Source organism: Sitodiplosis mosellana, unplaced genomic scaffold (genome assembly GCF_009176505.1).
Source record: "Sitodiplosis mosellana isolate CC-2019 unplaced genomic scaffold, AAFC_SMos_1.0 Smas_scaffold_2, whole genome shotgun sequence".
Lineage (NCBI taxonomy): Eukaryota > Metazoa > Arthropoda > Insecta > Diptera > Cecidomyiidae > Sitodiplosis > Sitodiplosis mosellana.
Window position 1 is genome coordinate 60328 of NW_022595245.1, and position 26848 is coordinate 87175.

Genomic DNA, 26848 nt, shown 5'->3' on the forward strand with positions numbered 1-26848 from the left:
CAGTTTTGTTTGATTCCATGAACAAAACACGAAGATTTGTCGGCATCTGAAACGATTTTCATTGTTGTATTAACGGGTCAATCAAATTCATTATTTCGGTGATGAATCAGCAACTCACATTTTCTGCGATCCGACATAATTTAACGGTTTTCTTGCAAATTTGGCAAAAGACTCGATTCGGTTGAGTTGGTGAACGCACTGAAATTTATACACAGGCATGTAGTTTATAGAATTTTCAAGAATTTGGTCAATACAATTGCTTCTACTTACTCTGTGTGGCACACTGATGACAAATCACATCCTCACATTCGAGCAGCAACATTTTTTGGTCACGATGAAATTCCGTTTCACACATTGAGCAGTGCAGCCAGGTTAATTTATCCAAAAATGACGATGCCGCCATCTTTCCAAAACCAAACAATCTTTTGAACTGCAACTTTTGACAAAAATGAGAAAATCTCGTGAAAACCTTTCGAAATCCCCTAAAAATGATCTTTTGGGAATGTTGATTGAATAAATCTTGAAATTACGATCTGAATTCTCTTGGTAAAAACTTTTTCAGCACTGATTTATACGTCGGATGTGATTGAATGCACACGATCGACTGTGCATCGAAGTTACCCTTACTTACTTCACTGTGTGAGAGTGTCGAAGTGTTGACGCGCACATAATCAATCCTTTCGAATACACTCAAATGCGTATGATGCGTGCAGTTTCATGCGAAAGACATGCAGCGTTCTACGCGTGCATCAATGCTTTTCTGTGTCTATGTGATCAAAATGTTCGAATGAAACATCATGTTTTCGCAAAAGTTAATATGTTTTTTATTGACAATTTTCGTTGTTTCACATGTCAAAATTTAAATTATGATTGATGATATTCAAATTCTGATTTGAATTAAACGCTAAGGTTTGGGCACAATCATGCATTTTATGCATTTAATCGCCATAACGAATTTGCTCTTGCAATCTATGTACGATTGTAAAATGTGCTGGAGGTAATCTGTGATTGTGCCTCGAGTGTTTGTGCGTGAACAAGTGATCCGCGCGATGGTCGTTTTGCTCGCGGTGCATTCGATGATGATGCCGTTTGAACCGATTGAGCGTCAAAGTTGAGTGTCGATGCCGATGCTCGAATATGGGGACCAGCAACCGAACGAGCGAGCTTCGGCTCTGCTTCTGGACTTGGTTTTTCGCTTTCGCCTTCACTTTCGCGCTTAATCGAATTTGTGGTGCTGGCCTGGAAGTGAAAATCGAAATGATGATGATTTGAATGCATTTCAACGAATGATTTGTTATTCAAAATGAAGAAATGAAATGATGATTGATCACTTGACTCAAAAAATGATGATTTATCGCTTATTTTCACGAAAAGATTTGAAATCAAAGATTGAAAATGCACGTTGAATGCAGAGAAAGAGCTCAATTGTTCCTTACCGTTGATTCACTTCGCAATGACAGCAACGAATTCGATAGGTCCGCATTCGGCGGAAGATGTTGGCCGGCAACTAAACGAACGCCTAACGGCTTACAGAAATGATCTGCCAACAAGAATGACAAACGATGAACACGGCTCAGTGCGCAATGACGTGTTGCATCCTTCTCCTCGTGATACTATGCAAAGAACGAAATTAAAGCACTTGATTCCATTTTCAAAACACATTTTTTTCTTCAAAGAAATGCATAAAATTCCTTAGGAATTTTCGTTACATCGTCAATGCTTCGAATCTTCGAAAAAAACTTCCATTGAAATATGACACTTACCTCGCAACTGATTCCGCCGGTCGTTTCGTATGGATCGCGCGATAGGAACACATTGGTGAAGCCTTCGTTCGGGATGTCATCAAATTTGCCCCGAGTTGCCAATTCCTTGCGCAACACGTAGAACAAGCGCGTCAACGGATACACATCGATGTTCGGAGCATTCGGTTCAGCGAACTGATTGAGGAAATCCTTCAGAACTTCAATCTGATTACCTTCGCTGGCGTGCGGATCGTTGTACGTGAAAATGATCGGATTTCCTCCGTCAAAAACCGGTACACCATCGGCACGCATGAACTTATTTATGTTGTAAAAAACGCGTTGAAAATTTTTTTCGCCAAAGGCTTTGGTGTGAAGCGATGGCGGTGGCAAGCGATGTGTATCTTCCGAATGAGCCTTTGCCGTGTATGCATAACCAAGTTCGGTTTTTTCTGCAAGAAAAATTTCCGAAATATGTCACGAAATGATGGAAAATGCAAACAATGTCAAGAAATGCCTAAGAACACATGCAAAAAAGGCAATTCATGAAGCACTCACCTGGCTGAATGAATTCGTGGTGTCTTTTCAAGATGCCATCACGAAAGGTGAATTTAACCAAGCCGATTTCGGCTGGACAATGAATGCCCTCGTTGTTCTTGTAAAAGTAATTGCCATACATCAAGTAAATCGGATAATCGAGAAAATCTACACAAAAACAAACACAAAAACAAAAACAATCGTCATTTTATGCCATAAAAGCAACATCCATTCGAAATCATTTCATTTTATTCAATCAATGATACCGTTTTTGTTTGGTTACCTACCTGACAAGAGCGGAAGCTGCTGGACCATATTGCCGATGCGTTTACGCATATTTTCCTGATCTTCCTTCTCTTTGCGCTTCTCCTCATCGTAGAGGGAAACTAGGACACCTTGTGTTGTGTACAACTGAGATGATTTGGTGCTGCTGTTGCATGAAGAACGTGGCCGTGCCACTTTCACCGCACCACCTTTGGCTTTTTCTTTGTAGTAAACCTTGTCATCTTCGGACATCGCCTGTGGTGATGAAAAATGAGAAGAAAAAACAATAATTTCAGTTCAAGCTGTGTCTAGACTTGATATTTGGTTGATTGCCATCGAAATATATTTGGTTTTTTCAAGAGAAAAAAACAGAGAAAAAGTCAGACTTACATTCCATGATGCCGACGCCAATTGCGAAACCTCGGCCTGTGAATGAAAGAAAAACGAATGTTAGTTTAATGTTGAACGTGTCATGGCGGCGCCGATGAAAAGTGTGCATCCTATAGACACGCTAAGTGACGAAATTTTTTGATTTTCCTTTGCAATTAAATGTTTGCAAAATGTGTCCAAATTTTTCCAAGCCCTTTTTCAAATGTCAATGATGAGAACTTCCCAAAAAAATAGAAGAAAATCACTTACCAGGCTTAAATTGCGGCCACGTTTTTGCTCTTCATCTCGTTTGAAATCGAGCATGTACAAATAGTATGGTCCTGCTTTCGGCATGTTTTCAGTTGTTTGCTGGTGAATGTCGCGTCAAATACTGTGTTGAGTCGGTGCACACAATGGCTTGAGCAACGCTTCGTCGTTGTTTTTTCAATCAAACTACACTGTCGTCTCTCTCACACCAATCGTGTGTTTTGCAAACTATGTTGGTTTTTCGTGTTGTTGCAAGCAAGTGTCGTGCGGTGTGTGTGGTCTAACAAACGGTATCGGTGTGTTTTTTTTTTCGTGTCCGTCTGGCTGGAGCTAAATTGAGCGAATATCCACACCAAACACTGTATTCTGTACACAATGTAATGAAATCCAATTTCAAACGGAGCTTAGAAGACGTGCAAATTTCTGAACTCAAAAGAAAATTATTTGGAAAAAAATTCTCGGACTTTCTGGCGTCGAATGTAAACGAGAAACTGTTTATGCGAAAATGTGTCGATCTAATCAGATTTTGCACTGTGATGCGATTCAAAACGAAAGACTTGAACGTTCAAAACATGCACCAGAGGTCGCTGTGACCGCTGAAGATGACTTATTCATATTTTTGGTTGCATTCTGTGCTACTACTACACTGGGCCACTTGTCAAAGCGAAATGTGTCAAAATAATTGTGCATTCGTCAACATCAAATTCCATCGAACCCAAAACATATTGCATGTTTCACACCTTTAATTAGTTCATTTGTGCAAGAAACTCATTAGAATCATGGCTTCGTCGGAGGAAAAACTAGTGAATCAAAGGGGTAATCTCATTAGTCAGCAGTTGGAAGATAAGGAAATTCAAGAAATATTAAAAAGTGGCACCGACCTACGCCAGTATTCACAACAAATCGAAAAAGATCTGAAGACCGTCGAAAATCAATCGATAGAAGAGTACATAAAAGAAAGCCAAAACATCGCCTGTTTACACAATCAAATCGGTGACTGCGATTCGATTTTGGAGCGAATGGAATCGATGCTCACTAATTTTCAGGTAAGTTTTATATATCTAAAAATGAAGCTCATAGAAGTGTAGCCACAGTAGGAACAATTTTTTGGATACATGTTGTCCATTGAATAATTATAGTATAATTCACATGATTCCATTGAATTTCAGAGTATTTTGAGCAACATCAGTTCGGAGATAACGACTTTACAGAAGAAATCCGTTTCGATGTCAGTGCAATTAACCAATCGACAGAGTGTTCGAGCTCAATTGTCGCAATTCATTGAAGATATGGCCATTCCTGAAGAAATGATCAAGTGAGTCACCAGTTCAGCTAGAATTTCTACAAAAAAAAACGTAACAAATATAACATGTTCATTTTACTCCTATTTCTTTCATCTCTTTTGCACAGCGTCATAATGCAAACTTCAGTCACAGAAAAAGATTTCAATACGCAGCTGAGCAACCTCAACCACAAGCTGAATCTCGTCAAAGAGCTACAGTTCAAAGAAGCAAAATCATCGGAGGATGTTAAAGACGTGCTGGAAAAGCTAAAAATTAAGGCGATGTCGAAAATCCGGCAATATTTGCTTGAGCAAATCTATAAATTCCGCAAACCGATGACCAACTATCAAATCCCACAGAATGCAATGCTGAAGAATAAATTCTTTTTCGAGTTTGTTTTGTGCAATGAACGTCAAGTGGGCCAGGAGATTTGCAACGAATATGTTGACACAATGAGCAAGATTTACTACAGTTATTTTAAGGTATTTTCTTTTTCCATTTTATATTTTATTGAACAAATTGATTTCAAGTTGAAATGTTCAACCAAAAATTGTCAATTTTCAAGTTTGTCATAATAGTCTTCTATGAATTATATCCATTTAAGAGGTTTTATACTTTCGAATCAATATTAACAACGCTTTCCAATATTTCAGAGTTACTCATCACGTTTATCGACGCTAAAATTCGAAGATCCAGTTACAAAAGACAATTTGATGGGTAACGAAGACACAACCACCAAGCAGAGCCTATTTTCAAAGTCAACTTCGCTACGAAACAAAGGCACCACGTTCACAATTGGTAATCGAGGTGAAATTTTGAGTCAGCAACTCGAAGCACCTATTCTTGTGCCACATGCACAACAGAAAAATCAATATGCATACGAGGCATTATTCAGATCAGAGCAGTATGCCCTTGTGGACAACGCCTGTCGGGAATATCTGTTTGGAACCGAGTTTTTCATGGTGCGCGGAAGCCAAGCACAAGATTTGTTCAATCAAATCATGGGAAAGACATTGACTCTGTTGATTGTAAGCATTTGTTGTCATTCAAGTCTCGTTTTTGATTCATACAAAATTCCAATTTTATTCACTTTACCTCGCAGAAGAACGTCGAAACTTATATTCAAGACTGCTACGATAGCATTGCAATGTTCTTGTGTATTCAGCTAATTTTGCGGTTTCAAATTTTATGCCACAAACGATGCGTTCCGGCTTTGGACAAGTCTGTGTTCGAGATAATTCATGATTCAAGACATAAAAAGCTAATTTAGCGAACTAATTTAACATTTGAATTTATTCAGGTATTGGGACTCATTGCAAGCTGTTATTTGGCCTCGATTTGAGCTCATCTTTCGCATGAACATTCAAAGTGTCCGTGAATGTGATCCGAATAAATTCAACAAAAGCCTGGCACCGCATTATGTACGTTTGATTTCTTTTTCTCTTTACTTGTGTCCAAAAATTTCTATTTTTTTCGAGAAACGATTTCGTAAAGAACTCTCAAGTATCTTTACCTAGACATTTTGAACATAATTGAATCATTTTTTCTTAAATTTCAGATCACTCGTCGTTACGCTGAATTTTCGGCAGCTGTTGTTGGCCTATCTGAGCAATTTCCAAATGAATTAGTCAGTCGCTTGTTGCTTGACCTCCAGAATGAAGTTGAATGTTTCATAATGAAAATGGCTGGAAATTTTTCGTCGCGAAAAGAGCAATTGATTTTCTTGATCAACAACTACGATATGATTTTGAATGTGCTGCTAGAACATACGCGTGACAATTCAAAAGAGGCCGAAACATTCCGTCAGCACCTATCAACTCGAAGCACTGAATATGTGGAAGAGATCTTGTCTCCTCATTTCGGTGGAATTATGACGTTTGTCAAGGATATGGAGCATCAAATTGAGAAAAATCCGTCCGGAAATGTTACGTATAATGAACACCATGCGTTGCAATTAGTCACGAAATTCTCATCCAATTGGAAGAAGGCGATTGAAGAAATCAATCGCGAAATAACAGTATCATTCCAATCTTATGTCACTGGGTCAACATTACTGCAGCTTGCGTTAGCCAGTTTAGTGCAATATTATAATCGTTTTCATAAGCTTCTCAATCCTAATGAACGCATGCAATTGACCAATATCCATCTCATCACTGTGGAAATTAAGAAAATTAATAAATTATCCGGATTCACGAATTAACCTATTTTGAATATTTTGAAGCATTCACATAAATTCTTTAGTTGTTGAGTTATAGTCGGCTTTTATTTAAATTATAATGTAAATTTACATCCGTGATTGATATAAACAATTAAAACAAAGAATATTTTCAAACGGTTTGTACAAATTATATGACGATTCTATTTAAAAAAACAGAAAATTATTTATTCTTCTTTTTCTTTTTGTCCACATCGATTCCCAGCGATCTTTGGTAGTCCAAAATTAATTGCTCTTGAACGTCTGGTGTGCATGGAGCATATCGTGCGTATTCCATACTGAATTCACCTTTGCCTTGGGTTTGTGAACTGAAATGAGGGAGAAAATCGAATTATTAAAATTTTTGCAGAAAATTTTTGTTTTTCATTCCGATTGACGAAATGTTGCTTTCGCTCTCAATTTGATTTTTTTCGGATTGAAAAAAAAAAATCGTAGAAATTTTGCGTGTTTCCATGAAGCATTTAAACTAAATTTGAACCTACCGCAATTCCGTTGCATAGCCAAACATTCTGTTCAACGGAACTTCAGCGCAGATGGTGAACCATCCTTCTGTTTGTTCCCGGCCTGTCATGATTCCGTTACGCTTTGAAATGGCACTAAGGACTTGGCCTTGGAACTCCATTGGTGCAACGATTTCGACCGACATAATTGGTTCTAAAACGCGCCACTTGCCAAATTCGAAAACATCACGCACAGCGCCCTGGGCGGCAAGGAAGAAAGCATATTCACTGGAGTCAACCATGTGATGCGCACCATCAATCAGTTGAAACTCTATGCCAGCAATTTTATTTCCGGTGAGCAAACCTTTTTCGCACATTTCCAAAAAACCTCGTTTCACACCGGGCACGAATTGTTTTGGTACATTTGTACCCACGGTTTTGTCGCTAAATTTGATTTGAGTGTTTTCATTTGGTGGCAATGTTTCGATTGTTCCAATAACACGAGCAAACTGTCCTTGACCACCACTTTGTTTCTTATGCAAGTAATTGAATTCACAGGGTTCCATGAGTGTTTCTCGAAAGGCGACTTTTGGTTTTCCCAATGTCACTGCGCAATTGTATTCACGTTCCATTCGCTGTGCATAAATTTCCAGATGCAATTCACCCATACCTGGAAATCGATTTTTTTTAAAAATAAAAATCGAATTTATTGAAAAATGAAAGATTTTTGTTTTCTTTTTTCACTGAATTTACGATATTTTGCTCTTTTTACTGAACTCACCTGAAACTATTGACTCCTTACTATCTGTATCGAAGAAATATTGGAATGTAGGGTCTTCCCGAGTAAAACGGTCAATAGCTTTTGCAAAACGTTCACGATCTTTTTGTTCTTTAGGTGTGATTGACATGGAAACAACGGGTTCGGGCACATACATCGATTCCAACGATAGATTCATCAACTTTTGGTCCACGACGAATGTGTCACCACTGGCGCAATCTACACCGAACAGGGCGAAAATATCACCGGCCTACAATGAGGAAAAACATTTAAAAAAAACTTCAAATTATAGTTCCATTTTCTATTTTACTTTGAATTACCCGTTTAAAAAAATACTCACATGAACTTCTTCAACATCTTCCATTTGGTTGGAGTGCAATCTCACCAATCGTGATACTCTAACTTTCCGATTGCTGCGTGTATTATAAATGCTGTCCTTTTTCTTCAAAGTGCCTTGATAGCAGCGCATGTATGTCAATTGTCCATACCGGCCGGCTTCCAATTTGAATGCCAATCCAACGAATGGTTTTGATCCATCTCTAGCTGAATCCAATACAATCTTTTCCGTTTCACTGCCTTCTTTTTCAACGAGTGCAACGTTGGTAACTTCTCCTGGATGTGGTAAGTATTCAACGACAGCATCAAGCAGCGGCTGAACACCTTTGTTCTTGAGTGCTGTACCAACCATGACCGGAGTGAATGTTCGTTTCAAGCATGTTCTTCGAATGGCGGCTTTGACATCATTCACAGTGATTTCTTTTTCCTCCAAAAACATATCACCCAGAATCTCATCCACATTGGTCAAATGTTCGATGAGTTCGCTGCGTTTTTGTGTGCACTCTTCCTTCATGTCGGCCGGAATTTCATCGGCTCGGATATCCAATCCGCATTCACCTTCGAAATACAATGCTTTCTGTTCGATCAAATCAATGATTCCCTTGCAATCGTTCTCCAAACCGATTGGCAGCTGAATGAAGGCGGCGTTGTGGTTCAGTTTCGATCTCAATTGGTGCAATACACGGTATGGATCAGCACTCAAACGATCCAACTTGTTGATGAAAGCAATACACGGAACGTCGTATCGTTTCATTTGACGATTCACTGTCAATGTTTGCGATTGAACGCCACCAACGGCACACAATACTAAAATGGCACCATCGAGTACACGCAACGCTCGTTCAACTTCAACGGTGAAATCAACGTGACCCGGTGTATCAATGATATTAATGTTAATGTCCTTCCAATCCGTGTAAGTAGCCGCCGATTGAATTGTAATACCACGTTGACGTTCCAATTCCATTGAATCCATCGTGGCACCCACATTATCTTTGCCGCGAACTTCGTGCATTTGTGCAATTCGACCGGTATAGAACAAGATTCGTTCGGTCAAAGTTGTTTTACCGCTGTCAATGTGCGCCGAAATACCGATATTCCGGATTTTCTCCAACCGCTTGAATTCGCTAAAACTCGATGAATATCCCTACAAAAATAGAAATTCATTCAGAATTAGTGGGCACATTTCATAAAGTCGGAAGCAAATTGCATAAGCCCAAAACATCACCATGTGATCACATAACCACACAAAAAAGTCAAAACCGAACTTACTCGGACCAGGGTGTTTAACACGCCGAACGATGACTTCAAGCCGCTTGGGCGCAAAAATCTGATTAATGTCATGATTGGTGGGCTCAAAAATATTTCCGCTCACTTGTAACAGTTGAATTGAAATATTTTCCAAAAGTGCACAAAGGCTCTCATTCGGATGTTCAACACACACTGCAAGTGAACTCAATTTAGACAGTTGTCAAAAGTCGTATTCAATTGACAGTCGAATGGAAAAGTGGCTGCATACTTGAATTCAAGTTGGAGTGTATGTGAAACTGAAACACAAACATATCGCACGACGAGTCGCAAAAACATCGTAGATTGGTTTGAATTGTGCAAGGGAATGGACATTTGTTTGGAGTTTTAGGTAAATATTTTTTTGTGAATTTTTATCGAAATTCAATTCCGATTCCACCGTTTTTGTACAGAATATCATCAACACACTTTCTAATCGTGGATTAAGTGAATCTCATTACAACGTTGATGTTTTTTCTCGCAGATGAACACACACTTTTTTTGTTTGCATAGAAACACACAGTCGAGAAATTTGAAAGAGAAAAGAATTTCGTGAGCCGTGAGCGCTCTCGACTTGAATTTTCTAAAACATATGTGTCAGCGAGCGACGTATGATTCTGATATACATGCACGCAGACGAGTGTATGTTGATGGGTGTGTGTATGCATGTGTGTATGAATGTATCATCCAGTGAAGCTGAAAAATTTGTGTTTGTCATATTTATTAAAATAAATATCTCGGAAGGTAACATAATTTCTTCTCTGTTGACTTTTTTTTTGCGTTTGAAACCATTTTTCCGTCATTTAATTGCAATTTATTTTGTTGATCAACTCAATTTAATTAGTCACATAACCATTGACGAAGACGTCGAGTGAAAAAAAATATATCTATAATTATTGCGATAGATTGAAGTATTTTCATCTCGTTTTGTGAGATCATGCCAGTGTAAAATGGGTTTTCAATATTGAGTTGAGATGAGAATGAGAGAAAAAAACCGAGAGAATTGCGTTTAAAGTGCGTCGCTCCTTCGTAATTGTTTAATTGATTGAAAGCCACTGGCTGAATTGAGTCGAATGAAGCGATAAATCAGCGTGCAGAAAGTCTAATTACATTGTTGTGTGGATTTTTTTGTTCGTCTGTACGTTTCTAGGTTGAAGTGATTAAAACGCCTTATTTGTGGATTATCTGTGTTGTTAAAACAGTTTGTTTAATTTGTGCATGAATTTATCCGATTCAGCACCTGTAATTCTGGTCGAAGAAATTGCCTGTTCACCAAAAATTATTATATTCATTTCAATGCTGATTTTCTGTTTTGCTGTTTCATCGTTTCACAATCGCTGCGCCGTGTATCGATTTCACTGGCTCTTGCTCTTTCGCACACACCACCTATTTATACTTTGTACTATCTATGCATTTGTATGGACTCCTATGTGACATCTTTTTTTTCCGTTCTGTACCGCTGGCGGAAAAGTCAAGTGCAAACGACGATTCACATGGTTTCAGTGTTTCGGAAAATCGCGCGTTCAGCCGCAGTGTGCATGCTGTTCGCAATTTGTTCAAACGGTACTCTCTGATACTAGCGTATCTTGACACAAACAATCGATTGTCTTCAGTAACTTTCTATTTTATTTTTCGCACTGCACAACGGTACCATGGCTATCTGTGTTGTGTTGTGAGTCGGCTTAACCGTTTGAACCATCTCAATTTCTTATCTTGCTTCGGAGTCTCAACACATTCTTTTTTCATATTTATACATGTTTCTAAGCAGAATTTCGTTTTGTCTTTTTCAGGGGGAGGTGCAGACACACTCAAACACGCGAATTCCATCACACATACAAAACAGAAACGAACGACAAAAGCAATATACACTTTATTTTCTTTCATCATATCGTATGCATTACAATCAAACGTGAATAACTGAGAAGACTGATTTTTTTTCGAATTGAAGCACGGAAGTTAGTTGTGACAGCTAACAGTGATCTAGTGCAATTTTAGACAGTGGTACAAGCTACTGCTACTTTTTCTTTGTGAATATACAAAAACAAGTCGGAGAAGATGTCGCAAGTCAGCCGATCATTGAAAAATTTGGAGGCACCGCGACCATTGAAATCAAACAATGCCAACCGACAAACACACCACACAACGCCTGCATACGAATTGCAAACGAGTATGTATTCATTGACAATCACCATCTTTTGTTCGGCAATGCTTTTGAACAAACTTTTTTTTGTGTTCATTTGGACAAATTTGGATTTTTGAATGACATTTTTTTTCATTGATTGCAGTCGAGGAACTAATAACATTAGTGGAAAATGTTGCCGATTCAGTGTCCATCGGTCAATGCAATCCGGACAGCATGGCATTGTTGTTATCGAATTTACGCATCCTTGGCCCACAATTGGAAGAATATTCGAAATCCACATTGGACCAAGGTAATTGATTCAAGCACTTTTTACGTGTTTCTTTTGTTCTTTGTTGACTTTTTCACCTTTTCTTTCATTTTTCATCAGTTTCTCCATTTTTTTTTCTTGATCACTTGATCATTTGTTCATCAGTTGTTCTTCTCTGTTCATTTTTTCATCACTTCTTTCCCAAGTTCATGGCCTTTCTCTTCTTTAATTCCACTTCTGCTAAGCTGAATGTTAATATTTGACAAAAAAAAACTCAATCAAACTGTTTGGTTTTACTTTCAGCATACGTGAAATTTCGGAATGCATCACAGGATGAGCGTTTGAGTATAATAACGCGAATGAATTTGTTGGAATTGATTGAATTGCGTGCTAAAAATTGGCATGTGTCAGACGGTCTCAACACATACTATAAACACAAAGTGTCCGATGTTCAGGTAATTGTTGATCCAAATGAGGAGTATTTATGACTCTGATTATTCCAATTCTTCCATTCGAAAAGCATGAGTTAGTGTTATTGACTGCTCCATTTTAAATTGAAAAAATTGCAACATTTGCATTTCCAGCCTGAGAACATAATGGTGGCACCAGTGTTGCAAGACATTTCCTTGTTAGACACCTCCCCCTCGTCTGTGTTGACACACAACATCTTGAATCCGGGCGAAGTGATCCGAACATCTGGAAAATTCGTCAAACCGACGAAGATCCCTGGCAAAAATTACACCAAGGACGAAGGTAAATAGTTTTTATCGGCCATTACAAATGAATTGAAGGCAAATTTCGTGCATGAACGATGTTATTTGAACAAATTTCCAGTCATTAAAACAAAATTAATGTTTTTTCCTTCTTGTCATTCACAGTGGTCATCCGCAATGCTGACTCTGGAAAGGGTGAGTTCGAAAATGTGTGTGTGTATGATTATTGTTTGGTTCATCAATGATGAACTGCATCATCCACCAAGTGAAGTGATTTTGTGTAAATTGTTCCAATGAAAAACATTGACAAATAAGAAATAATAGCATTTTAAGTGGTGTAGAAATTTTGGCAAGATATTCAGCGATCGAGAAACATAGCGAATTTGTGATTGTTCTTTAAATATATTGAAAAATCCATGTTTTTCTCATTTTTTTTGTTGTTGTTTTGTCGTCTTTGTCATCATCGCAATAGTGATGGGCATAAAAGGTAGACGCGTCCACATGATCGAAGAATTAAGTGAAACGATTATTTCTTTTCAAAGAGGTAAAAATCCGAAAAGAATCCTAAACAAACACATGAAATTAACCTTGATTTTCTTTTAATTGCCGTCTTAAAATGAAACCTCCTTATTTTTTTTCTTTTTGAATGCGCCTGCTATCGAAACTAAACGAATAATTTTCCAATTTTTATTTACTGCTTGTTTTTTTTTATACTGAAAATCTGTTGCGTCTAAAAAATCATTTGTGTTTAGTCTTTAGTACTCGCTGCTAGAGAGTGCGTAATGCCAACCCTTGATTTTTAGCACTTGTTATTAAAACACATTCATCATTTGTCATTCAGTATCATTCGGTCATTTGTGTATCGGTACATATTACTTGCCGCATCGCTACAGTCTCTGTGTTCAGTTGCGCTGTGCTGTGATGATTCGATTGCATTTGTATTAGTTCGGTCGCATCTTAAACACAATTCACCACACACTCATCTATTGACATTCAGTTAACATCCATCATTGCAACCACCGCAAAGTGAAAACAACAGCAAATCCAATAGTTTAAATATCATTGTTAGAGTTTTTTGTGTGTGTATAATTTTTGTACCGAAACAAATAATGTTCAACTTATTAAATGGTAATATGACTGTCTACAGAAGTGCTATTGAGATTCCAACTTTTGAAGATTTTGGTATGATTCATCTAGTTTTTTGTGTGTTTTCGTTTATAATTTCGGTTGTTGCTGTGTCATTTTCATTGTGTGTGTTTTTTTTTTGTCGTGCATGAATACTTCATTTGCCTTGCTAATTCGCCCTAACCTCAAACAATACAAGATGACAAACAAACGACTAATCCATATGCTTCTCAAATTGTACAGTTAACCCTGGTGCCAAAGAACGATTGGTTCAAATCACCGGACCCAATGAAGAGAAAATCATGTGAGTGGAGTCGTTTTTATTTTGAAAAATTCAATATTTCGATTTTTTTTCACAATTTTGTTTTTATTTTAATATTTTGAGACATTTTTCATAGTGTTTCGATTCTTTTTTCCTGCTCACTCATTTGACCAATTTGTGTTTTATTCATTTTTCAGCTACGCAAAACATTTGATCGAAGATACAATTCGCCGTAATGCTTCGCCCGTTCGCTTGGATGAAACGGCTTCAGGCGTTGTTGGTGCTGGTTCATGCAGTTCACTGACTTCGTCCAACTCCGATGAAACACAGATACGCGTCAATCGCAGCTCAGTTGCCGGCATGCCATCGGCAAGTGGTTACACACATGTGGCTGGCAATCAAAAGGTTCGTGGTGCAGCTGGCAACGTTCTACTGCACAGTCTGTCGACAAATGATGCATCGGTTGGCGAGTATAAATTCACGGTGAACGTTGGCCATCACAGCATCAAAATTACCGGCGATTCCCTCGATCTGGTCCGAGTGAGTATTTTCAAAGGGATATTTTCACTTTTCAGACATTTTTTCCTACTTCGTTCTTCAATTCATATTCGTCTTCTTTCTCGCTTTGCGAGAAAAAAAAACTGCTAAAACTTCATTAATGCCCCATTTTATTCGTAGATTTCAAAGCTTGTTCTGGATGAATACTTCACAAGCACCGAATTTATATCGGGTGTTGAGGCCGGTGCTGAATTTGGTCTAATGAATTCATCGTCAACTGCTTCGGTAACAACGCCAACTACAGTAATTCCTCTGTCGCATCAACTAAATTCGACATCCCCGTTCGGTGACAGCGGTGTTGACTTGAATCAGTACAGCAATTATCATGCAAGTATTGACAACGAAGATGAGGTATTCATCGTAGAAAAGAACGGTATGTGGTTTTGGCACTTTTCAGATTTTGGTCAAGTTGATACCAATCATTTTGAGAATTGAAAAGATTTTGTTTAATTAAAGAAATTATTTTTTTTCGTATTCATTACCAACATTTTTTTTTGTTTCGACAGATTTAATTGTATATGTATTTAACCAGTTATCGACAAAAATACTTAGCCCAAAAAAATGTCCCAACCTCACTTATACACACTCTCTTACTTATTTCCTTCTTCATCTTCTTGTTTCACACGCAGATGTAACTCAGAACAATACAGATGCAACGAAGCCCATCCCAACCAATGGATTGACACGATCGCGTCGTAGTCACTTTTCGCTGGCCGACACCAAAATGGATTCGTTGAAGGAGATTGTGCCGAAGAGGAAATCGGACGTACACGTTTCATACGATAATGATCGTTTGAAATTAATGGCCACGTTCCATCATTCGCATCAATTTCCCCATGACTGGTTGAAAATCTGCGAACTCTATCCAAACATCGTACGCAATAAGGTACGTGACACTGATGACAAGAACAACAACGATTTCAATCAGAACAACGTTACCAATAACAAATTCCATGCTAAGTCTAACCACTCGATGCGACGCAGCGTCTCAGTAACCCAATAGACTTGCTGTCACTGAGATATTGCAAAAAAACAACAACAACAACAACATTAAAAAAGGAACTCGAAGTGTTTAAATCACATTCCAAACAAACAACGACTTCCAAAGAACGAAGTATCGTTACATGAATCAAAAAACGAATCATGCATTTTTTTTTATATGAAAGACTAACGATTTGAACAGAAAAAAAACCAGAAAAATCAACATATTCTAATACACGAAATCGAATTTGATAAACAAAATGCAATTGATAAATGAAATGACATGATGTTTTCTAAATTTTCACTTCATCAAAAGAAAGAGAAAAAATCAAATGAAATTAAGAAAAAAAAATCATATTTCTCGCGTGAACAAAGAAAAAACAAACACATTGTGACATCTCACAGTCACAGTAGACCGTTTTGTTATAGCCTCTCACTTTCATGCATTCAACCCAAATAAGTATTTTACTCAAAGTCAATGTAATTCGAGTTGAGTATTCCGTCGATAAAAAAACGAACGTTCTTTACTCCCGAATTTCCTTAAAAACTGTGATAAAGTTTAAAAAAAGAAAAAAACAAATTTTCCGGATAGATATTTTGGCCTTGAAACTAATCGAAATTGTAGAAAAAAAATTAATTTCAAAATTTGTTGGCAAAAATAAAAATCAGGTTTCGAGACATTTCGAGACAAAAAAAAGCAATGCGATTATTTAAACCAGAAATTATTTAAAAAATCAAAGAGCAACAAAAATTGATATTTTTCGAATCATAATTATTATAATCTGAGTATTTAATGACCAAAACGTTTTTTCCCTAATTTATTGTTTTCATTTTTTGTTGATTTAAACGTGGGCAAAAGAAATATTGAAGCTACAATCGAAGCAGGCAGCTACTTTTCGCCCCATTATTATTCAATTATCCTCCTTATTTATTTTGCTAAACACTCGAAAATGGGAAAAAAGCAACAAGAAAAAATTACAAAGTCTAACCAAAAAAAAAATTATTTATTTAGTTTTTATTTTCGCTATATTTCTACGAGTCTACACATCACTAACATTAATAACATTGTATTTAACAACAAAAAAAGAATGAAAAGAAATAAAATCATCATCTGAACGATTTGCGAAATCAAAACCAACTAACGCTTTGTGTTTTACCGATTTATTGGCTGTGTTCACCACTGTCTCTGTCATGCATTTTAACACAAAATAATTAACTCGCTTTTTTTGGGTAAGTACGACGTGAATTCCTGTGAATGCTGCTCTTTATCCTTTAACATCTATCGCTGTTTGCTGTCCATTGAGCTCTTCAAATCCATACGTCTATGTTATAAGAGCTGGCAAATGTTTTTATTTTCAGACCGCCGAAGACGAAGATAAATTCTTCAACCCAGATACGTACGAGCGCACATATGATTTGACAACGACAATAAAACAAAATTCACCGTTGCTAGACGACAAACACTCCGAACCTCTATCCGATAGTGATTGATTCTCTTTTTGGCATTTACATCTTTGGTTGTCAAAATCATTAGAAATAATTTTAGTTGAGACACAACACCGTCAAGTGACTTTATCAACTATTTTTTTTTGTAACTATCATAAGATTGTATTGGACAAATCATGTAATCTGGGTATTGTACATTTCGTTTTGTAAAAAAAAAATAATAGAATCTCTCAAAATTTCAAATTCTAGTCTAATTCTATTCTCTATATTTATAAACATTTAATGCAGTAGATTTATTTATTTTTGTACGAAAACATCAAAAGCATGAGCACACCAAATCAGCCTCTATTTCAAATTTCGATTAGGAAAGTGAATGAAATACTTGAAAAAATTGTTCACATCGTTTTTTGGATATTAAATCATTACTTGTCTATTAACAAATTGGGAAATAAACTGTGGAAAATCATGTTTGGACTTCACTTTTTTTCTATTTTTATTTACAAAAAATTCGAATTACGTCAATAGTGGATTCCTTCGAGGCTTAGGTGAGTTCAAGAATAAATGTCAATGAACTGGACTTGATAAAGGAATCATATGGAATTTAAAATACTAAAGTTTTTCGAACAAAATTGAATTAAAATGCAATAAATTGCTGCATCTTGAACATTTTCGACTTAGGCCCAAGTAATGAACTTAGCGATGAGTTTTTGTTGACAAAAAATATAATAAACGCATAGAAAAAATAACCTTTTAAAACAAAAATAAAAGGAAATGCTCATATTTTCTTATATTTTTTCTGTACATAGTGTCTTTTTACAATCAAATTTTTGTTTATAAGTAAATATGAATGTCGTTAGGCCGAAAGAACTTTAAATTAACTGTTCAAATATCATCGACCGTCTCCATTTTGATGCCAGTCCATTGAAGCTATATGCTTGTTTACTTTATGCTCATTTGTTTTTTTTTTCTTTATACAACGGTAGCGAAGGTGCGAGCATAATTTCCTTCAAATGGAAGGCTTTGAATTCGCGATACCAAAAATGGTTGTGGTTCAGTTTGAGGAAGTGCTAAAACTGTGATATCATTCAATGGCACTTTGGCAACTGTATGAAGGGCTGCATCGTTTGAGCCGCGGATAAGTGGTGGAACGAAATGAGCTACTGTCTCTTGAACGGGCGTTACAACTGGTGTGTCAACAGGTGTTACTAATTTGGTTGCATCTTCGAACGGCACTGCCTTTGATTCAATTGCAATATCATCTAAAACTTTCTCTGATGTCAAAAACGATCCGGAATTTGGTCTCGTGTATCTGATTTCGAATGATTGACGATTGGACATGATCGTATGAACTCCATCGGAAATTCGGTATCGAATGTAATTGTCGTCGTCTGTGAAGTGATGTGGTACGCCTGGTGGTCGAGTAGAGACTGGCAAACGAAACTCAGGCGTGACTGGTTCATCGATTGGTGCAACTGTTGTTGGAACTTCTACAGGAGCCGATGGAACTAACGGTGCGTTTGTTGACAGTGGAACTTCCTCTGATAATGAAGCCGTTTCTATCAATGGTGCTGCTGTTGTAGACAAAACAACGCTTTCTGTGGTCGTTGGAACAGTTTCTGTGATTGTTGGTGTAGAGGTTGCAACTGCTACAGATGGTTGAATGTTCCAGTTGTTCGACAAAAAGCTAGGAACAGGTCGGAAAATTGGTAGTGTAAAACCTTGGGACGGTGTCAAGGCGGAAAACCAATTGGCTGGATTGGTGAGGACCAATTGAGGTGAAGGCCGACTTTCAACTGCTGCACGAGAAAATGCACCATATGTTGACACGGTCAAGCGTTCGCTTGGCCAGAAACTCGAATACAAACTGCTTGGATCAGAAAGAATTAGCTGAGGGCGTTGCTCAACTGCCGAACGGGAAAATGCACCAATTTTTGCAACAGGATATGTTGGTGCTAAATCCGCATACCAATTCGATGGATCTGATAGAATAGTTCGGTATAACGCTGCATTTGGCACATTTTTTGGCACCATGAGAGATTGCGTCGACAATCCCAATAGCGTCGATAACAATAACTGAAATTAGGCAAATTTTCAACATTAACCAATTTTGTTCAAAACTATCTTTAATCAAGTTGTTAGAAAACCAATTTTAAAATGAAACACTCAACGAAAATCTGTTGATTTTTTCAACAAAAAAAATTACCAAATGCAACTGCATGTTGATCCGTTCAGCTCCAAATTTCGACTATAATTGATTGTTCGAACGTGTGCATTGCACAGTTATTTATGGGCTCACAATGTGAGCTAAGCCTCACATTATCGCAGTTTGGTGCAATAAACTCGTTTGCTCGAAGCCACAATGATAGTGCGTTACCTGCGATGGTTACATGTTATGCAGAACCTGTTCATAAGCTAACCACTATTTTCCATCGACGTGTGCATTAGCCACAAAATGCATTTTATTCAAGTGCACTGTTTTCACTTCCTAGTCGACGTTAACGTCAATGAGCGCAAATAGAGGCTATTTTTGGATATACGTGGTATGATTAATTTTTGTGGTGAATCCATGTGGAATTCATTCACAATTTGAATGATGGTTATAATTTGTTGAATGAACCAATGTTCCAAGCAAATCATTACTGTTCACATTATGAAGGGAATTTTCGAGGGCGTTTTCACGAATTTTGATTCAATTTGGTTTAAATGAATGAATATGCATTCAACGGTATAAACTCATGATTAATTGAAAAAATTGAACATCAAATCAAATTGAATGAAAACGAATACGTATTTGTTCTAAACATAGAATTATGTGCATGAAAAGCGTTTTGTATTCGAAACGGTGCATGGGAAGCCTTTTAGATGGCTGATTTGTGTATGCCATATCAAAAAAATCCCACTCATAGGAAACAGAAAATTGAAGTACCTGCAAATTAAATTACTGTAAACAATATCGTTATGCGAGTGAAACGAAACCGAAAGGAAATGAGAAGCATTGTCTCGGTACAAAGTTGTTCATCAAGAATTGATTCCATTTTTCAGGAGTTGGTGAGGAAGAGAGAGAGAGAGAGAGAGAGGGAGAGAACATCGGAAGCAATTAAAATTTCGGTACACGTGTTCCATATATTACATGTTGAGACAACATCAAAAGGTGAAATGGAACTTTATGTATTCAGCGAGCCAAAAATTAGCATCAATGCCAATATTTCATAACCATTTACTCCTCTGTGGGTTGGTGTGCTGTTGTTTTTGTCTTTGAAACCAATTAACAGCGTGTTTTAATTTCTATATGATATTGTTTATTTTCGATTCGCTCGAACGGAAAACAAATTGAAAGTACAGTAAAACCTGTCAATAACGGAACCTGGGAATAGTGGAAATCGTGTCAATAGTGGAAAAAAAATTTGGCCGTTGAGCTCTCCCATACAAATTTACCTGTTAATAACGGAAAACCGAAACTCCGAATAGTGGAAAAAAATTTCTTCACGAAATTTTTTTTTCGTCTTTTATTCATCTCTTTTTCATATAAAACTAAATTTTTTCCTTTATCAAAACCACTGATCATCATAAAAATTGTGCAGTACAATTTACATTACCTTCATTTCAGTATTATTTTTCATTTTTGTCTGCCAAAATCATTGCTTATTTATTCAAGCAAACCAATTTTTGAAGCTCCCAGTAAAAACATATTCACTTGATCAGTGCATTTACATTAAGTTTGGTAATCATTGTTTTGTTTCATGAAATGCAGAATTCATTGCTGCCAAATTGATAGTGTAAAAAATGAGTATCATTTACCTTCTCATTTTGAGTCATTGTTCAGACTGCTTGATAATTTTAGAAAGTGATGTTTGTCATTCACTCAGTGAATTTCGCTGTTTTTTCACTTTCGTTTTTCCTTCATTCATTTAGTAAAAAAATACTTTTATTTCATTATTTCCTCTTCACGTTCATTATATCACTTGATTTGATAATAATTGAATACCCATAAAAATGTATGTTTTGTTTCTTTTTACCCTCAATAATGGAAAATTTTGTTTGAATCGACTCAAAAACCTCTGAATAACGGATCCTGTGAATACTGGAATTCTTGCCAATAGTGGAAAAAAACATTTCCCACGGGATTCCGTTATTGACAGGTTTTACTGTACAATTTACTATGGGGCTGAAGACAGAGTGGCTGCCGGCTTCGTTTCATATGCTTGTACCATTTGGCTTAGTCATTCTCGAAAAATTCTTTTTTTCGCATTGGAGAACAGGAGGAAAAAAACAACGCTACCGTCATATCTGATTATAATAGAACTCAATCTTTTCTTTCATCCTTAATAAATTTTCTTATGCTACATTTTTTTTCTCGCGCGAAATTTCTGAGGTAGCGATTTCAAGCATATCGCTGTTGTTGTTTTTTTTATTTTCAGTGACGGTAATTTCTTGGAAAAACTCAAAACGTGCGATGTTATCTTTTCGGCTGACTACAATTGTAAATGTGTCACAAATCATATAGCATATGGTGTGACACAACAAGATGATGCGGTGTAAATCTATCTTTCATCGCATCATACACCATTTTTCACACACTCACCGTCATAATATACACAATCGCACATATTGGCCGCCCAACAAATTTCCCCAACATATAATTTAATTACGCTTTTGTAATACACTCTTTCGTTCGATTCGAGTAGTCGGAGACCGTACCAAATGAAAAAAAAAATGTATACATCGTCGACTTACGGCTGTTGCTGACGTCAATACGTTTTTTCGGCTGTATCAAGCTGTGTGTAGTAAATAATGTTAATGAAATTATTTAAAAATCATAGTCAACAGAGAGTCGGATGCTGTGTACCACTTTCTCTCCAATTTTCCTTCGCTCGCACAGGGCGGATAATTCATCGACAGCCAACTCGATTCATATTTTGCAGCTTTTGTTTCGCTTCGCAACACCGAATTTCCATGACTACAAATTCGCTGTCAATCCATTTTTACCGAAAAGTAATGATGACTGAAACGTAATCAAATTCATATGACCTTTTCTGTCAAAAGGAAACCGATTCTCCGAAAGCCATTCCGCCGTTATCAATGGGCCCGAATGAACATTGTGATGGAAATCAATATACTTTTTTTTGCATTGATATAAATAGAACTCTTTGAAATTCATCTCGATTCTACGATCTGAAGTTCGTTCATCCGTTTGTTATTTGTGCAAAGACGAGCTCAACCCCAAAGCCATACACTCTAGAGCGAACATTTTCCCTCGATTCTTTGACGTCATCAATGTCGGTGCGTTGATATGTATCGATCGGAGGAGTGCGAGTTTAAATACAATGACATCAATTATTGGGTTAATTTAATGAAATTAGCTAAAATAACGCTCTTAATGAGGCCCTTTTATCTATTTTAAATGAATTCTCTTGAAATTTCAGCTGAAACTTATTTCCTATTGCAGCATAGGACCTATACTAAACAGAATGGTTTAGTCAAAACCTCTTCCTCACATTGAACCACTAGAAAGAGACGAGAAAAAGAGACCAGAGCGAATCAAAAGAGATGAGCAAGAGCGCGTGCAATTCGTCTGCCCGACAATTCGATAACAGTGTTTGTTTTGATTTCAAAACCCGTTCGCCGCTTGAATAATCAAAACATTTAGACAATACGACAGTGATGAATTTGCGCAACAACGCACACATTTTTTCTCCTTTCATTTCGTCTTTCATCTTCAATTTATTTGGGAAAAATCGAATTAGTAAAATTTGATTGTTTGTCGTGAAACAGCTGAGATCGTCGTAGCCAACGTGGCGTATCGTACACACACGCATACCAGCACACCGCACATAAACTGTTCAACGACGTCATCGTCTCATTGTCGTTTCATATCGTGAGTATGTGTGTATGTGTAATGTGTATGCCCGTCGTGTGTCGTGCTACCGTTTATTCATCAGTTGGTCGTTCGTTGAATTTTGTATGCACGCGCTTTCAATCACTGACCAACCACATCAACATCAATCAATACATGTGCCAAAACGGAGAAAAAAATAGTTTTCAAAGGAAAGAAAGCTAAAAATGCTCGACCGAAAAACAATTGCGCAATATTTATGTTGTTGGTATGTCGGTTGTGTGTACTTGTATAAATGCCATCGAACATAAATTTTCGAACGCATTTCGAATATTCGTCCGCATTTTTGGCTAAGTAAACAAACGTAACCGTTTGAATATGTTGAAATTCTCACGAGACCCACCGAACAATCCTATGTAACCGAAGCTCAAATGAAATGCTTCCGATGAATTTTCTGAATAATTCGTCATCGTCGTTCGCCAAGCAACCACTTTATTTTTCATTCATGAATAACACCTTAAGCAGCAAAAGTTTGGCAATGCGCACTTTAAAGCTCTCCTTCTGTTACAAAAGAATGTGCAAAAAATAGAATCTTTTCTCTCGCTGGAATGAATTTTCTTGTTGAAGAATGCTGTGTTTTCATGCCACAAGACATTTCACATAGTTTAGAGCACTAACGTAGGCTAACGATATATTTGGCAAACATCAAACCGAAATATTTTCATATTACATATAAACTCTGGTGGAAACAGTTTGTTGTTTACGGAATATATTTTATTCAAGCCGGTTTTATTGACTCGCTTTTGAATGTCGATTGAATGTTCAAGACGGAAGGGCGAAATAGTTTATTTATGGGTATTTTGGTCGTGGTTAAAGCAATTTCACAAAATAAATTATTGATTTGAAATTTTTTTTGGAATTTTCTAAAATTAGACATTGGAGTATGGGCCGTTTTCATTAATCGATATTGAACACTGAATTTGGTTTGGAAAATTGTTATGGATAATGATGGTGCGATGGGTATGTTTGGAAAATGCCCTCACTACCTTTAAGCAGCCGAAGTGTATTTGATATTGCGATGGATTTAATTGACATAGGTAAACACGCTTATTCATTTTGAATCTATTGAAATTCGTTTTTTATAATGGGAAATTGGAAGATTTTCAATGAAAGATGGCGAAAATAGGTAGCGATTATTTGTTTTTATAGGCTTGAAAACACATCTGTTGAGCCGCATTTAACTCGCAGTCACTCGCTGAGTATATCTTTTTGACGTAAAAAACAATCAAATCCATGGTATTAATATTTGAAGTGATTAATCGAAACTGCGGTAAGAGCGAGAGAGAGAGAGAGAGAGAGAGAGAGGGAGAGAGAGAGGGAGAGAGAGAGAGAGGGAACGAGAAATTGAATTCATTGAGGAAAAGAGACGGAGACAAAGGAAAAGCGATAAAAATGGATGGAAAATAGTAAAAAACATCCCAGCTGTTGTTTATCCTGTGGTTTCAATGGGTGATTTTCCATAATTAATTTTTGCTGTTGTGACAGAACTTAATAGAACAATAAACTTAGCTGATTCATAAACAAATTGAAGCCCGACTAAACATTTGCTCGACACGCGAAATGCATATCGTGTGGCTTTTTCCACTTCTCTCCCCGCACTAATCATGGAAATGAGAGAATTTGCTTTCGAAAATGACGTCGCAATTTCAGTTGTCGAAAATTAGTCCAACAAATGGATATATTGTTAAAAAAATTCCGTCATTTGTTTTTACGCGGGCGAATCAAACCGAAATCATATTACAGAATGAACGCGTGCGCGCGTGTGTGTTCGTAATACAAACATTGGTGAAGGATTAATTTACTCCATCACTCGAAATATCACTCATCGAAAAAGATTAGTCGAATCATCACATCGAATTTATCGTCTCATTTACGCGCAAATTGGTAAACACACGTTTCGAAATCGCAATAATTCGACGCGGGCTTTTTCTTTTCCTTCATTCAAAATGTATACGTCATACATTGGACTAAAATTTTTTTTTTGCAATCATTTGTAAATAGTTTGTTTTGTACATTTTTGGCTATCCCTCGACAATAAATTTCAGAGAAATATTTTTACTGCGATATTTTTTTTCTATGAAATTTGGTTTGAGCATCGCATGAATGAATTTATCAAATTTATACTGTCAATATATAAGGGGCAGAGAATAGAATTTAGCCAAATCCATGGGCATAAATACCGATAAGTTTTCCATGTTAAATGATGGTAATTTTCATCCATTTAAAGACAAGAACAAGATTCGGGCTCAATAACACAACTGAGAAAAAAAACCGACGCAGAGTCAGCACTTTTATCAAATGTAAAGCTATAAACAGCTGAAAATTTCCAAACAACCAACCTCTGACACATTTCTCAGAAAGACCGTGGGAAGCTGAAGTAAATTGTAACGATTTTATGTGGGTTTCAACTCAACCCAAATGTTACCCATGTTCCATTGAGTGCAACCACTTTTCCGATGCTCGTATACTGCTGTATATGGGGACTATTTATTTGACTTCTTCCGCTTCGAAAATGGCAACGGCATTCGGCGAACCATTTCTGACATTTACGGTTGTTCCAAGTTGTATTTACCAAGGCACTGGCTTTACATGTAATTCCCGATATATTATTTTCAAGAGAACTTGAAACACCGAAAATCTAATCAAGTTAAAGCTTATTTTATTAAGTTGAAAATTCATGCTCTCTTGAATGCTAAGTACCCAGAATAAATACGCTTATGCGTCATTCGGATGCTTCCGTATTCAAAACCTCATGATAACGAGCAAAAAATTTCCAGAGTCAACACCAAACATCAACATTCTCGCCCATAATACAGTTGACTATTACAGTTAATTGGAAAAAAGTTTTGAACATCGCAAAAAAGACACGAAACACGCTTTCAAATGAAAACATTTTCACTTAGAGAACTTGCGCCGTGGATGGAAATTCGAGTTTGATTAATCATTTTCGTTAGCTTAAGCTAGAAAAAAAGTATTTCATTTCAAGATGCTCCAATTTCTCGGCCATTTGTTGAGGAGGAAACCAAGCAGAAATTCCATGAATCACCTACGGAATTGCTGCAGTCTGTTTAACCTTCTTCAAAACTCGCAATACGTTTTTGAAGTCAACGATATTTTTTTTGCTCTCTCTGTCTCTCTTCTTGCTGATAAAATTGCAGAAACCGCGTCGCAGCCAAAATACTTTCGTGATTTGCATATTGATTAGCTACAGTCTCTTTACCCAGACTCTTTTATTATCGTCAAACTTATTAGGAATTGTTTGCGATTGCAATTTATTCCGACTACCAGACATTTAAATATGAAATCTCGACGTTTCGTTACCAAATTGCTAGTTGACAAGCTTGTGTGGCCAAGTAAAAAGTTTTAACCAAAGCAAAGCTGAATAGATACGAGGTAGGTCGCGGTTGCAAAATATTCAGTGCAAATGAAAAGTTTTTTGTTCGCCTGTGATATCAACGAAAACTAGGACAAATTGAAATGGCAAACATTCACCTATCACAACTAAATGCATGAGCGTTACAAATCCATTTGTAGTTGGGTTCGTGTGTATACAATGCCACACAGGCACAGAATGGATGAATGTGAGATGGATGGAATGCGAGAATTTATGTGGATCTGCTCCTAAATTCAGTTGAATTATCAACAGTAAGTGGCATGTAATTCAGAGCACAAACAAATGTGGCAGTATCGATTGTGTAACCTTTCCCATGAAAAGTTCATTGTGAATGAATATTGCATGCGATGTAACGAGTAGCGTTCAACGATGACGTCATTGATGCCGTATCACTCGGTTCAGGTTCATATCGTCCTTTTTCTCTGTGTCGCTCTATATCTCCCTCTTTCTGTCTTTCCCTCTCTCTATCTCTTCATCTCTCTTCCTGCCTCTGTCTCACACTCTTGTTACCCTCATTCACTCTTGTTCGCTCGCATTGCAAACCCAAAAATAGACAATGCGATGAGCGAACCAT

General features: G+C 37.0%; 5 protein-coding genes across 11 annotated transcripts; 2 read left to right on the plus strand and 3 right to left on the minus strand.

The window, feature by feature from the left end:
* Nucleotides 1-800: 800 nt before the first annotated feature.
* On the minus strand, nucleotides 801-3767 carry LOC129564832 (protein maelstrom homolog). The gene is made up of 7 exons (XM_055438995.1): nucleotides 3180-3767; nucleotides 2931-2966; nucleotides 2564-2795; nucleotides 2298-2444; nucleotides 1764-2191; nucleotides 1437-1613; nucleotides 801-1239 (listed from the first exon to the last, which is right to left on the minus strand). The coding sequence occupies exons 1-7, from the start codon at nucleotides 3261-3263 to the stop codon at nucleotides 970-972; spliced, it is 1374 nt and encodes a 457-aa protein (XP_055294970.1). The 5' UTR covers nucleotides 3264-3767; the 3' UTR covers nucleotides 801-969.
* Nucleotides 3768-3839: 72 nt separating this feature from the next.
* Nucleotides 3840-6837, plus strand: LOC129564830 (vacuolar protein sorting-associated protein 52 homolog). Its single transcript, XM_055438986.1, has 7 exons — nucleotides 3840-4222; nucleotides 4346-4491; nucleotides 4587-4941; nucleotides 5113-5487; nucleotides 5562-5680; nucleotides 5760-5880; nucleotides 6018-6837. Exons 1-7 carry the CDS (start codon nucleotides 3956-3958, stop codon nucleotides 6657-6659), a joined length of 2025 nt encoding a protein of 674 aa, XP_055294961.1. The 5' UTR covers nucleotides 3840-3955; the 3' UTR covers nucleotides 6660-6837.
* LOC129564829 (elongation factor G, mitochondrial) lies at nucleotides 6704-9751 on the minus strand. Its single transcript, XM_055438985.1, has 5 exons — nucleotides 9498-9751; nucleotides 8233-9372; nucleotides 7896-8142; nucleotides 7157-7784; nucleotides 6704-6982 (listed from the first exon to the last, which is right to left on the minus strand). The coding sequence occupies exons 1-5, from the start codon at nucleotides 9567-9569 to the stop codon at nucleotides 6838-6840; spliced, it is 2232 nt and encodes a 743-aa protein (XP_055294960.1). The 5' UTR covers nucleotides 9570-9751; the 3' UTR covers nucleotides 6704-6837.
* Nucleotides 9752-9768: 17 nt separating this feature from the next.
* LOC129564831 (eukaryotic translation initiation factor 4E-binding protein Mextli) lies at nucleotides 9769-17466 on the plus strand. Of its 7 annotated transcripts, none has more exons than XM_055438988.1 (12): nucleotides 9769-9864; nucleotides 11303-11679; nucleotides 11798-11944; nucleotides 12206-12357; nucleotides 12487-12655; nucleotides 12781-12810; nucleotides 13088-13159; nucleotides 13984-14044; nucleotides 14200-14542; nucleotides 14681-14933; nucleotides 15190-15446; nucleotides 16901-17466. In XM_055438988.1, the coding sequence occupies exons 2-12, from the start codon at nucleotides 11568-11570 to the stop codon at nucleotides 17030-17032; spliced, it is 1728 nt and encodes a 575-aa protein (XP_055294963.1). In that variant the 5' UTR covers nucleotides 9769-9864; nucleotides 11303-11567; the 3' UTR covers nucleotides 17033-17466. The 7 variants fall into 7 exon arrangements, with proteins under 7 accessions (XP_055294963.1, XP_055294966.1, XP_055294967.1 ...); XM_055438989.1 differs by lacking the exon at nucleotides 9769-9864 and adding an exon at nucleotides 10117-10256; XM_055438990.1 differs by lacking the exon at nucleotides 9769-9864 and adding an exon at nucleotides 10938-11075.
* A 490-nt stretch (nucleotides 17467-17956) lies between these two features.
* On the minus strand, nucleotides 17957-23084 carry LOC129564906 (uncharacterized). Its single transcript, XM_055439160.1, has 2 exons — nucleotides 19191-23084; nucleotides 17957-19060 (listed from the first exon to the last, which is right to left on the minus strand). The coding sequence occupies exons 1-2, from the start codon at nucleotides 19203-19205 to the stop codon at nucleotides 17957-17959; spliced, it is 1119 nt and encodes a 372-aa protein (XP_055295135.1). The 5' UTR covers nucleotides 19206-23084.
* Nucleotides 23085-26848: the final 3764 nt, after the last annotated feature.